This window comes from Rhinopithecus bieti, unplaced genomic scaffold (genome assembly GCF_001698545.2).
Source record: "Rhinopithecus bieti isolate Rb0 unplaced genomic scaffold, ASM169854v2 scaffold_7681, whole genome shotgun sequence".
NCBI classification, from domain to species: domain Eukaryota; kingdom Metazoa; phylum Chordata; class Mammalia; order Primates; family Cercopithecidae; genus Rhinopithecus; species Rhinopithecus bieti.
This window is the reverse complement of record NW_016806571.1, coordinates 6,996,710-7,010,486: the sequence shown is the minus strand read 5'-3', so window position 1 is coordinate 7,010,486 and position 13,777 is coordinate 6,996,710. Positions and strand designations below refer to the sequence as shown.

At 38.3% G+C, this 13,777-nt stretch overlaps 1 protein-coding gene across 9 annotated transcripts in view; it reads right to left on the bottom strand.

Moving 5' to 3' along the window:
• Positions 1-1,062: 1,062 nt before the first annotated feature.
• CLIP4 (CAP-Gly domain containing linker protein family member 4) overlaps positions 1,063-13,777 on the bottom strand; it is a 98,933-nt gene continuing 86,218 nt past the window's right edge. For 6 of the 9 annotated variants that reach the window (XM_017877027.1, XM_017877026.1, XM_017877035.1 and 3 more), the window contains 2 exons: positions 10,241-10,313; positions 1,063-3,304 (listed from right to left, as the gene is read on the bottom strand). In XM_017877027.1, coding sequence (XP_017732516.1) covers positions 2,983-3,304; positions 10,241-10,313 — 395 coding nt within the window. In that variant the 3' untranslated portion in view covers positions 1,063-2,982. Of the gene's footprint in view, positions 3,625-5,099; positions 5,155-10,240; positions 10,314-13,777 lie in introns of all 9 variants that reach the window. The other 3 variants (XM_017877030.1, XM_017877032.1, XM_017877031.1) reach the window with 2 other exon arrangements.

The window sequence follows — 13,777 nt, the reverse complement described above, 5'->3', positions numbered from 1 at the left end:
TATATAAATAAAAAATACTGGAGATCAACATTATCCCCACTTAGGTATGATCCAGTTCATTCTCTCCATATTAGACCACATGTATTTCCACGTTCTGTACATTACCATCATATTAAAATAGGAATTGAAAGTTAGCACCAGGCAGAAGGGAAAGGGAGCTGACCCAGGTGGTCCTGCTGTGTCTTTCCTCCCCATTCGCTACTGCTGCGCCACTCAGCATCTGTTGTCTCTTACACGACACTCTTCAGGGGTAAGTTCAGGGCTCCTGGATTCAAACTTTTCTTGTCCTCCTTCCTTCCATGTCTAAGAAAATTTACCTGTTCTGTGGCCTAGTCTCCCAAGGCCCCTTGTCTGAAGCTAGCTAGCTAGATAGCATATTTCCAACAATCAGTGGCCTTTACTGCCTTTGTTCACGCAACAAAACCGAGCATCTACTAGGTATCAAGTATTATTCTAGGTATTGGGGATAAAGTGGTGAACGAAACAGTCAAAAATCCACTCCTCGATCTAGTGAAGGAAGAAAGAAATAATAAGCAAGAAGTTGTAATCAGTAGTAAGCATGACCAAATGCTAAAGAGAAAATTAAAACATGAGAGGGGAACAACGAGCTCTTGAGAGGAGGTGCCAGAGACTCACACCAAGATTACAACACCGCGGTTCAGTCAGCAAACAGCTGTATCTCACCATTCTTACATACTTAAAAATATTCCCTCAAAATCACCTTAAATATAAAACAAAATATAAAAACAAAGTTTTTTAGTAAAAGGCAGTTATTTCTATTTTTTAATCTAAATTCAAAGTGTTCCATCCTACACTAAATAAACAAGTGAAATCCTAACTGTAGAAATACATTCTTTTCTTAAATGACTCACTCTTCATCAAAACAATAATAGGAGGGTGGCTATGAACATACATTGTTGAGTAGAAAGCATGATACTTTTTAATATTCTTTATAGGGATAGGACAAACCCAAGCCATTACCATGAGGAAAAGTTCAAAGCATATGTACCCTGAGTTACTGAGAAAAGGAGAGTTGCAAATAGGGTAAATGACAAGATACCATTCCAAAACCACACAGCTTCCCTTTTTATTGATGCTCAAGAATTGAACTTTAAATGACATTTCATAAGCAAAACACAAATGAAAACACCTAATATGCATGTATAATATATGCAAACATACATGTTATATGGACTTAATAATCCTCATCTAAATATAAAGAGAACAACTGGTTCTTTGACCTCAAAAATAAATTCAATGTTGGCATTATGGTTTTTAACTTACAGTGTTTTATATTTAACAGGAAAAATTATGAATAACCAAGTTTGGTGTGGTCATGGATTTCATGTTAAGGTATAAATAGAGTTTTAAGAAATAATCTGTATAATAAAATAAGTTTACTTTTGAATCGCAATACAGTCATTTCCTTCAATCAATAAAAATATTCCTTGATTACAAAGCAGCCTTATTTTGCAAATGTATTTCAGGAAAATAGCTCTAGCAATATTTGAAACACCACACTATTTTAAAAAGGCAGCGAAGTGACAGAATTTAGATTTAAAATAGTATATTGCAAAATAGTTCAACATATTATTTCTAAGCACAAGGCAAGCTCCATTCTGAAGAATACTTTTTAATCTTATAAAGCAAACTGTTCCAATATTTCTGTGGTCAAGTCTAAATATTCACAAAAGATGAATCTTTACACAGACAGGACATAAACTTCAATATGTAACCACAATGCAAACATTTTACATTATGACATCACTCTACTATGAAGCTTAGTTTGTTAACATGTGCTCAAGAAGAAAATAAAACAATACAGTTCTGTAGCTTTGTAACAGGCTGAACTCAGCAACAATTCGAGAAATAAAAACAGTAAACACAACACCAGTTCTATGAGTAATAAAACAAAAAAAATCCAGATATTATAAACATTTAAGTAAATAACTAATACATCCCTCCTAATATATCTTTATTTGCTCTCTTCTGTTAAATACGTTTTTTAAAATGTTTCTCATATCCCAGGAGGAAAGGACGGTAAAGTCTTCACAAAGATAAAAGTGCATCATGTTTTAAAAGTGCTTCCCGTTTATGTGTTACAAACATATCCAATAAGGAAGTTAAATAAGTTTGTGCAAAAAAATCTAATTATCACTTGAATTCATAAACCTTAATCATGGGTTTCTGTAGTTCATCCAGATGAAGCAGTCAAGCAGCAGAAGAAAAGTCTGAGATTAGACATTTTGTATAGAGGAAAGAGCACTGGGCCACAAGTGAGGAGACCCACATTCTACTCTTAGCTCAGTTAACCAACCAGTTAGTGACCCCAGGTAAGACGGGCTTCCACTTCGGTATTTGGCAATGGACAAGAAGCAGAGCTGGAGAGCCTCTAAGGCCCCTTCCAACCCCAAAATTATCATATATCTTTAGACGAGGCATTTCTGAAAGGGCAAATAATTTTACCAAAATATAAAAATACATACTAGTCATCTAGCTACTATTCACTTATTGGACTTATTAGTAATAAAGCACAGAAAGAAAGAAAAATTCCAAAACTACTTGATGAAAAAAAGGTCTTGTGAACATTATTCGTAACCAAAGCTAGAGAAACCCTTCGCAATTACGGCGCTAAGAAAAATCCAATAGGTTTGTGCAAAACGAAAACAGAATAAGCAAAGAAATGCAACAGCTGGTCACCTGATGGCACTTTTTCTTCCTGAGTCCCAGAATTTTCTTGGGACCTAAAGCTTTAATCGGTACTTATTTTGAAAATTGCTTTAAAAGAACCATGATTTCCCAGAGTTCATATTCATGGCTTTGTAAAGAACTCTCTCTGAATTGTTATAATGGTTTTAAGAAGATAACTATATTTTCAAAATTTAAATATGGCTAAATAAAGTAAACCATTTACCATGGACTCTTTATTTACACCAAATCTATATATATATTCGAGCTTATTTAATATTTTAGAAGCTTAACTCAACAATTCTCATCCACAAGCTTGGACCCGTTAATTCCCCGATAGGTCACTCTACTCGGTCGAACTAAGACTCCATGGTTCGGCTTACAGGTGAAATAGCGCTTGTCGCCCACTGACCCATCATTTTTTCCCTTAGCGCTTCGGAGCTCAAGTCCAAGCCAGATACCTGAAGCAAAGTCAGTGGGGCCCACGTACCTAACAGTACCCATCTCGTTAGAGCTCGTGAGCAGGACCTGAGACCCCTCGTGCAGCTTCACGCTCCCTTCAATGCCGCCTGCAGGGGGAGTGCTGCTCCAACTGCGACGCAAAGCAGCTTTCGATCTGTGCGGAAGGGAAAAGTGGGGAAAACTCTTTAGTGCTGAAGATTACTGTGATTTTCACATAAAGAATGACGACAGCCATCATTTCCTGATATCATTTCCACTGCCAGATTCAGAATTCATTCATTCAGTTCCCAAAAGAGAATACTTTATGGTCACAACTTGATTTTCAAATTTTAAATAGCAGTTTTAAAATATGCAGTTGACCCATGAACTACACAAGTTTGAAGTATGTGGAGGTCCACATATACACGGAGTTTCTTCTGCCTCCGCCACCTGGGACAGCCAGACCAACCCCTTCTCTTCCTCCTCCTCCTCAGCCTGCACAAAGTGAGAACAATGAAGATGAAGATCTTTATGATGATCTGCTTCTACTTAAGGTATAGTAAATATATTTTCCTTATGACTTTAACATTTTTTTCTTACTTTATTGTAAGAGTACAGTACATACTACATGTAACATACAAAATATGTATTAATCAGCTATTTATGTTATAGGTAAGGCTTCCAGTCAACAGTAGGCTATCAGTAGTTAAGTTCTGGGAGAGTCAAAAGATATACACTGATTTTCAACTGTGCAGGCAAGCAGGGGATGGCACTCCTAACGCCCGCACTCATTACTCAAAGTTCAACTGTACTTTTGTTTAACATTTTAAAAGTTTTTGTCTTTGTGCTATTTTAAGACTACCCTATTCTGGATTTAAGATTTCATTTACCATACATATATGTGTGTGTGTGTGTGTGTACACATATATATGTGTATGTACACACACATATACATATATATGCTTTCAGTAAAATAGCAATTAGAAAAAATACACTTATACCTAATTAATTTCTACCAGTATTATCAAATAAAGCAAAAAGAAAGAATCTAGTATTTTGGCTGTTTTAATTGCTATCAATATTATCAAATAAAGCAAAAGAAAAGAATCTAGTATTTTGACAGTGTAGTAAATTTATTTTTTGTTCACTCGAAAAAGTATTTTTTCATATGAAAACAAATTTCAAAAACTAAATCTACAACTTAGGAAATATCTATACATAGATGCATATATGTTCTATGTATAAACTCCAGTTACGGTTCAAGGTTTAGCACCCTCCCAGCCACTAACACTAATGAGGGTCTGAGGTGCCTTGAGCAGCTACCTCTTCTCCCTACAACATAACATTCCTTACAATGTGCTAGAACGTCTCCTAGCACTCACCACCACCACAACCTGATAATGAGGCATGGGATTCCCCAGTGCACTCACCCAAGGCCTCAAGGCCATATTGCCCCAGAGCTCCCTGCACTGTCCACTGGAAGTAACTGACCCTGATATTCACCCACAACAGGAACATGACCAGAGTCTTATTGCCCCCTGGGCTGAGACCTTCCAAAACGGCAGAAAGAAACCACCAAAACTACCTGGAGCCTTCCATCCTCTATCCCATGCCACCTCCCCTCCAAAAGAAACCCCTCTCCCTACCCCACAGGAGATTCAACACAGAAGCTGTTACTAAAACTACACAGGATCTTGTTGTGAAGAGAATCTGGGTCTTATTTCATATTTCATTTCACTTTCTATATTTTTAATACACTGTCACATACAATGTCTCATTTGCTCCTATCAACCACCCTGCAACAAAGGAAGATGACTAATTTTAATGGATAGGAAAACTGAGGCTCAGAGATTTATTCTAAGCCACATCTGCAAGTACGTGATAGAATTCTAATTAGAAAATAGTCTTAAATTATTTACATGTCAAATGCACAAATACAATAATAAATTTAATGAAGAAACATGTAATACCTGTAAGAAAAAGCATAAATCTTTACTGAAGAACATACGTGGAGGAGCTCTGTTACTAAATAGAAATGTATATAGGTTAATTCTCCCCAAATGGATGGTTTTTGTAACCTGACAAAATTACTGTAATATTCACATGAATAATGACAATAGCTATAATTTCCTGAACACTTAGTAGGTACCTAACACTTCACATATGTTATCTCTTTTGATCTCACCCAAACCAGTGAAGATGGGATTATTACCTCCTTATAACGGAAGAAGAATCTGAGGCTCAAAAAAATTAAGCTATGTGCCTAAGGTCAAAGAGATGAAAAGAGCAAAGATGAGGCTCAGATCAACGGCTGTATAAGCACAAAGGCCAGCCTCTCTTCACAAACAGAATGGGTACTGGTAATTAAGAAAAGGTTGAAAGATAATGAGGCAAGGTTTATGCTGCCATTATGTTAAATTATGAAGTTAAAACAGTTAAAACAATGTGGCTCTGGCATAAGAATGTAGTTTTAAATGACACAGAAAACATATTTTAGAAAAATGAAAAATACACATAATTATTTTACATGTGATTAAAAGTAAAACTTCAAAGCAGTGAAAAAGGAGTGAACATGGAATTAGAAGTGCTGTAAAAATTAGCTGAGACAAAGGCTATGATTCTCACCACTCCTCCATATTAAAATTAACTGCAAATAAAGACCTTTAATGCATGAACTGAAAAAAGAGCCGGGCACGGCAGCTCACGCCTATACTCCCAGCATGTGGGAGGCTGAGGCAGGCAGATCACTTAAGGCCAGGAGTTTCAGACCAGCCTGGCCAGCATGGTGAAACTCTGGCTGTACAAAAAATATAAAACTTAAAGGGGCACAGTGGCAGGCACCTGTAATCCCAGCTACTCGAGAGGCTGAGGCACGAGAATCACTTCAACTCGGGAGGCAGAGGTTTCAGTGAGCTGAGATAGTGCCACTGCTCTCCAGCCTGGGCGACGGAGTAAGACTCATCAAATAAATACATAAATACTGAAAAACACCCTCACACACATATACGTAGAGAAAGAGATAGGAAGTATTGGGGAAGGAGAAAGGAATGGGAGAGTTCAATACATGTTTTAGAAGTCTGGCATCTATTACGAGTTAAATTCTGATTTTTTTCATTTATTATTGTGCCATAAAAATGTTTTCATATCATGGCACAGTCTTTAAAAACATTGCAAAAGTAACGCGGAAGGAAGCTATTAAAGAATATGGGAATATGAGCACGACATACAGGGGGAAAGCTTTGAAATGGGTATATGGAATATGATTCATCTCCCTTTGCTTAAAAATTCAGACACATGGCCGGGCACAGTGGTGCACACCCGTAATCCTAGAATTTTGGGAGGCCGAGGCAGGTGGATCACCTGAGGTCAGGAATTCGAGACCAGCCTGGCTAACATGGTGAAACCCCATTTCTACTAAAAATACAAAAAGTTAGCCAGGCATGGTGGCACGGGCCTATAATCCCAGCTACTCGGGAGGCTGAGGCAGGAGAATCACTTGAACCCAGGAGGTGGAGGTTGCAGTGACCAAGATCACACCATTGCACTCCAGCCGGGGCGACAAGAGTGAAACTCCCTCTCAAAAAAAAAAAAAAAAAAAAAAATCAGACACATGCATTAGGAAAACAATTGGGAAAGTATATACCAAATGCTAACAGTGATAATCTAGGTATCAAAATTACAGATGACCTTTTTACATTTGTTTTTTATTTTTCAAATATTATACAACTTTCATAATCAAAAAAGCTTTTAAAGAAACAAGTAAATAATGGATTCAACATCTAAACCAAAAATTAATGGCTTGGGTAAACACTTAACATTCTAATAAGAATGATTTATCTGATTCAAGGTATGTCAAAGCTCAAAAGCCAGAGAATTGAGACACTTAGAATTGCGGTATGTTTAAGAGCTCTGTTTACTCATTCAAAAACATTTATTGGCCACCTATGAAATGGCAGGCATGGGGCTACGTTCTAGGTATCTGTACATAATAATCAGTCAAATGTAATAAATACTATAATAAAGACTATACAGTGCAGAATGAGCACGGAAGAGGAAGATGTCTCTTCTCCCTTAAAGCCTCAGGAAAGACACGTTAGTGGGGAAATGACATTTCTGCCAGCTTGAAAGATAAGCTCACAGAAAAGGAAATGCAGAGATCGTCGTCTGAGAAAAATATATATATTACTTTTTTCTGTTTTTTTGCAACAGAGTCTTGCTCTGTTGCCCAGGCTAGAGTGCGGTGGAGCAATCTAGGCTCACTACAACCTCCACCCCCTCCAGGTTCAAGTGATCCTCCTGCCTCAGCATCACAAGTAGCTGGGACTACAGGTGCCTGCCACCATGTCCAGCTAATTTTTGTTTTTTCTTTTCTTTTCTTTGAGACGGAGTCTTGCTCTGTTGCCAGGACAGAGGGCAGTGGCGTGATCTTGGCTCACTGAAACCCTCGCCTCCCAGGTTCAAGCGATTCCCCTGCCTCAGCCTCCTGAGCAGCTGGGACTACAGGTGCAAGCCACCACACCCGGCTAATTTTTTGTAGTTTAACAGACACGGGCTTTCACCATGTTGGCCAAGATTATCTCGATCTCCTGACCTCAAGTGATCCTCCCGCCTCGGCCTCCCAAAGTGTTGAGATTATAGGCATGAGCCACTGTGCCTGGCCAAAATATGTGTTACTTTTTATATTCCTGAAAAGCATACAGTTTAGAGAACTGCAATCACCTGTGAGGATATTACGGTGAAACAAAAGTCAGGGAAACACAGGAGCCAATCGTGTAGGTCTTTGTATGCTGGGCCAATGAATCTGGACTTCATTCTGTGTTTGAGAATTCGAAAGCTTTAAGGGACAGGCAGAAAACAAACCCAAGCACATGATGTGAGAGGACAGACCTGTGGCAGACAGGATCGTACGAGTTCCGCCTAAAGACAATCAGGTTTGGGCTGACCAAACCATGCCAATGAGCCAGATTCCACAGACAGGACCCAGTAAGGATTTTTGAGCAGGCCCTGCTGATAACATGGAGAAGAGCTGAAGTGAGTTAGTAACGACGGGACAGGAGACAGATCCCAGGCGGGATGCAGACATCCGCAGAGTGAAGGAGAATGGATGCCTCATGCCTGTCAGGTCCCTGTGACCTGATTTTACCTGTGTGGTAAAATCTCAAGCTAATTCTTGGCACTGGACATACAGTGTTCTGAAGACAGAGCTGCTTCCCTCCCTCTTTCTGCCATGTCTTCCTCGGGATGAAACGTATTCCTCACTACCATTTCCGTATGTGATCTAGAAAAATCTTGTTTTCTCACAGAAAGGGCATGGGGGGACTGTTCCTTCCCCTCTCCCAGCTTGCTTTCACTCGTAGGGGCCAAATGTGTCCTCCAAGGCCTTCAAGTTTCTACCCAAGAATGTCCATCATCTCTGACTGGATTCTCCACATTTCTTCTCAAAGTACCATTTATTTCCATACAAATAAGCAAGGAAATGGAGCAGAGTTTGATGAATCTCAAGAAACGCGCTTTCTCAACACATGTGCCTCAGAACGCACCACATCTCCAGGTTAACAACAGCACAACACGCAATCAACTCTGGCCCCTTAGCAGAGGGCCATCGAGCACTGCCCTGTTTCCCTCACCCCTAAGAGCAGGGACAAATGTCCTAGTGCCTGCCAGCACCTGAAACCTTCTTTTGTTCCTGAGAACAATGATCACCAAACATTTTGGTTGCACACTTTATGAGTAAAAACAGATAAATAAATAATGTAAAAAGTTTACTCTCGGCCAGGCGTGGTGGCTCATGCCTGTAATCCCAGCGCTTTGGGAGGCCAAGGTGGGTGGATCACCAGGTCAGGAGATTGAGACCATTCNTATTTTTAGAGAAAACTGGGAAGTACTGGATATTTCCACCTCTGCATACACGTCTGCAGAGCGTCTTGTGTATGACCATACCTGCTGTATAATTCCCAGGGCTCAGATTGTTTTCTCCTTCCCTTGCTTCTCTGTATCATGTTCTTCCACTCACCAACATCTCGACACTGATTTGGATACCTCTCTCCCTTCAGAATCCTTTATTTCCTGGTTGTTTCTTCTTAGCAGCTTCTTCCATTCTGCCTAGGAACTCTTGAATATCTTCAATAAACTGGAGCATAAACTGACTGCCCTTAAACTCTTTCAGCTACTCAAGCAAGAAGACCAATTTCAAAATTCTCAAAATTGGTGATGGTTTTGAGGAAGGGAGAAAAACAGTCCCACCCAACCCTCTCAACAGTACCTAACAGTCCTTAGGACCAGCCAGGCTTCTCCCGTGAAATTTCAGATCTCTGTGAAGCTTGCCAATACCTTCATGCCAGAAGGTAAACAAATGACCTGCCTATCCCCGGTGGGACATCAAGTTCTAGCCTTTGGGCTCTAATTTCTGGTGGTTGCTAGGGTCCCACTACTTAAGCAAGCACGTGTACTTCCCTAAGCAGCTAAGGCTTTTCCCCCAGGGTATTATTCATAGATTAACCGGCAGCATTTTAAAAAAAGAACCTCTAAACCCAATCAGTCTGGAAGAGCCTCATATTGCTCTAAAGTGAAAAAGCTTCAGAAAACCACTGGGGAGTAGTAAAGTGGGTCTGGGGGAGATAAACAAAAATGAAAAAGAGCAAAGGGCATTCTCTCTACAACAAAACAAAACAACAGGTTTTTTTGAGCAATATACTCTTAAGAGGAATTGGGAGCATTTTTCAAAATAACTTAAGATTACACCTTACATTTCTTTCATGTACCACTGGCAATATTAAATCAAATCTCTGATTACTTAAGGAGAGTTTAAAAGCAATCCGCCCTACTTAATGAAAAGACAATATGTAAATTCTTCTAACTTTTATTAACAGTTCTAACCTCTATGTAGATAAAATATATGCAGTGCACTAGTTTTAGTCACTGGTGACATTTTTAATTGCGCTTACAAAGGAGGGAGGAAGAACTCTTCTCAATACACTCATCACACCTTTTCTCCTACGTGTTAAAACTCTACCAAGCGATGCAAAAGATACAGCACTCCACTTTTCTTTCTTCACAGAATCCCATCATGTTCATCTTGAAAGGTGTTTTTCTAAATCTTCTTAATACTTACTTGGCAAAAGCATTTCTTCTGTTAATCTCCTTTTGGGAAGAAGCAGAAGTTGTGCTGAAACTTCTCCTAAAACCTAAATATGAAAGTTCGGGTTAGAAGAGGAAAAATATAAGCTTTCAGTTCTTATTTAAAATGATATTTTATCACTTCTTCTATAGATGTCCTATTATATTAAATGTTTCTTTCAAAACAGAAAGCAGGCTGGCACGGTGGCTCACACCTGTAATCCCAGCACTTTGGGAGGCCGAGTGGGAAGACTGCTTGAACTTAGGAGTTCAAGACCAGCCTGGGCAATAGAGTGAGATCCTATCTCATTAAAAAAGAAAAGAAAACAGAGAAGGTAAGTATACAGAATATAATGGTAGTTTAGATTTCTTAACAAATTTTCATCTTTACCTTTATGATCAAACTGTACACATAGATGAATAAGTGAAGAGCATGACATTACATTTGGAGAATTTCATTATAAGATTTCTTAAAAATCAAATAAAATTGAATTACACATTTATAAAGCTGATTATTTTTACTATCAAATATGACAATCTTGATAATCATACAAAAAAGAAAAAGATAAAATGGTTTAAAGATACAATCATTTATAAAACACTGAACAATTAACTTCAGAGCTTTTGATTGCTGGCATCTCCAAATAATACAACAGAAACAAAACCTCACAAGAGGTAAATTTTAAAAGATGTTTTAAAAGAAACAGGATTTCCAGCCTGGCCAGTTATGGCAGACCAGATGTGCTGAATGAATCTTTTGATTGACACAATTTTAGTTTAAAACTATAATTGTTAAAAAATACTATCGAGCTGACACAAAAGGCACAATGTCAAAGAGGCTAAAAACAAAAAAGGGAAACCATCAGAGTCCCCCAAGCACCAAAGTAATTGACCATCTTACACCAGCAGGCTTTCCACTGAATTCCAGAGAACCTGGGCTTTCACCTTACTGGCTGCACAGGAGACAGGAAAGGAAATAAAGCCTAGGGCCTCCAAATGGAGTCTCACAAAAAATTCTTGGTTAAAGTGAGGATCCCAAACAGCTCACTCTCCGTGCAAGGTGAAATGAGAAACAAAACGAAACACCGTTCAGATTAAGACAAAGGAAAGTCACTTATGTCAACCTTAATCCTCAGGAGGAGACAAAATTTTCTCCCCTCAGAATTTGTTACCATGAATGAAATTCATGTTATCTGCAAAAATATGTTGCAGAGACTATAAATTAAAGTTTCCCAGGTTGGCAGTGCCTCCAGGCAACTGGCACAGGTAGATACAATCTTCTCTGGAGGCATCAACGCAGGCCTCAAAGAATTTTTTTTTTTTTTTTTTTTTGAGACGGAGTCTCGCTCTGTCGCCCAGGCTGCAGTGCGGTGGCCGGATCTCAGCTCACTGCAAGCTCCGCCTCCCGGGTTCACGCCATTCTCCTGCCTCCGCCTCCCAAGTAGCTGGGACTACAGGCGCCCGCCTCGTCGCCCAGCTAGTTTTTTGTATTCTTTAGTAGAGACGGGGTTTCACCGTGTTAGTCAGGATGGTCTCGATCTCCTGACCTTGTGATCCGCCCGCCTCGGCCTCCCAAAGTGCTGGGATTACAGGCTTGAGCCACCGCGCCCGGCCGAAGAATTTTTATATATAAAATTCTGAGTAAAACAAGCATCTCACAAGAATAAATCACAAAACTCACAAGGAAAGAAGGCAAACCATAAGTTAGTCTCCACAGAAGCAGATGGCAGAAGCAGACTCACAAAGGCTTTAGATACTGAATTATTTAACACAAAAGATAACACTTTCAATATTTCAAGACATAAAAGAAAAATTTGAAAATATGGGGAAAGAATTGCAACGGTAAGTCGCAAGCAGATTTGAAAAAAGAAGAAAAAGACAATCTTTATAATTTTAAAACTTTATGGCTGGATTAAGCAGCAGAACACACATAGCTGAAGAGAGAACCAGGAAACAGAATGATGGGTCTGAAGATATCCAAAATATAGCCTAGAGTGACAAGTTGTGAGAAATATGAGAGAGCATGGGAAAGAAAATGAGAAGGTCCAACATACTACTAAAAAGAGTTTCAGAAGGAGCTAAGAAAGATAATAAAGGAGAACTATTTTAAAAGTATAAGAATTGTAAATAATGGATCAACTCCCAGATACGGAAAATCCATAATGCCAAACAAAAAGGATAAACAGGATAAACAAAAAGGAATCTCTACCTAGACATATCAGAGTGAAACAACTAATATGAATTAGACTCACAGATGACGTCTCATCAACAATGACAGAAGCCAAAAAACAGCACAATACTGTCAATATGCAGGGGGAAAATACCTTTCAACCTAAATTCTACACCGAGTAAAATTATCATTGGAAAAGACAAAAAACAAAGAGTTTGTTACCCAACAGACCCTTTCTAAAAGAAATTTTAAAGAATATACATGAAATTTTAAAAATGATCCCAAGTAGAAATTTTGAAGGTTAATGAGTAAAGATACTGGGAAATATGAGAGTAATGTTACAATATAAAACTACTACAATAATGTCAAATTTATAGGAGAAATAAAATATAAACTGGACAACTCAGTTTCTAATTATTTTCTGTTATTTGAGAAAGGATAAAAATCATTAACTTCAGACTTTACCAAGTATTAATGCTAAATTATCTACAGTAATTACTAAGAAGCATCTTCATAGACTATAACTTCTACATAAGTAGAGGGAGTAAACAGAATGAAAAAAGAAAAAACAGAGGGTGGGATATATAGCCAGAATAAAGTTGAGAAATAAAAATCACTTATTAAGTACAAAAAAGTGAATAGAAAACAAATAACAAAAATATCATCAGTGTATATCAGTAATTACAATAAATGCAAATGAGTAAGACTCTCAGGTCAAAGGAAAGATTGTCAGACTTTTTTAAAAAAGTAAAACCTGTAGGGACATGGATGCAGCTGGAAACCATCATTCTCAGCAAACTATCACAAGAACAGAAAACCAAACACCGCATGTTCTCACTCATAGGTGGGAATTGAACAATGAGATCACTTGGACACAGGAAGGGGAACATCACACACCGGGGCCTATTGTGGGGAGCAGGGAGGGGAGAGGGACAGCATTAGGAGATATACCTAATGTAAGTGACGAGTTAATGGGTGCATGCAGCACACCAACATGGCACATGTATACATATGTAACAAACCTGCACGTTGTGCACATGTACCCTAGAACTTAAAGTATAATAGTAATAATAATAAAAGAAAAACCTAACTATATTCCATTTATAAATATTCTAAAAACACAAGAACATAGAAAGGTTACAAGTCAATGGACAGAAAAAGATATATTAGGCAAATACTTAACCAAAAGAACGCTAGTATAAGATAAAAAAAATATTATTATGAAAGCAACACCATTTACATTAATGCCAAACAATTAAATACACAGGTATAAATCTAACAAAATATGTACAAAGTCTATATGAGGAAAACTATAAAACTCTGATGGAAGAAATCAAAGAAGATATAAATAGAGAGATAGTC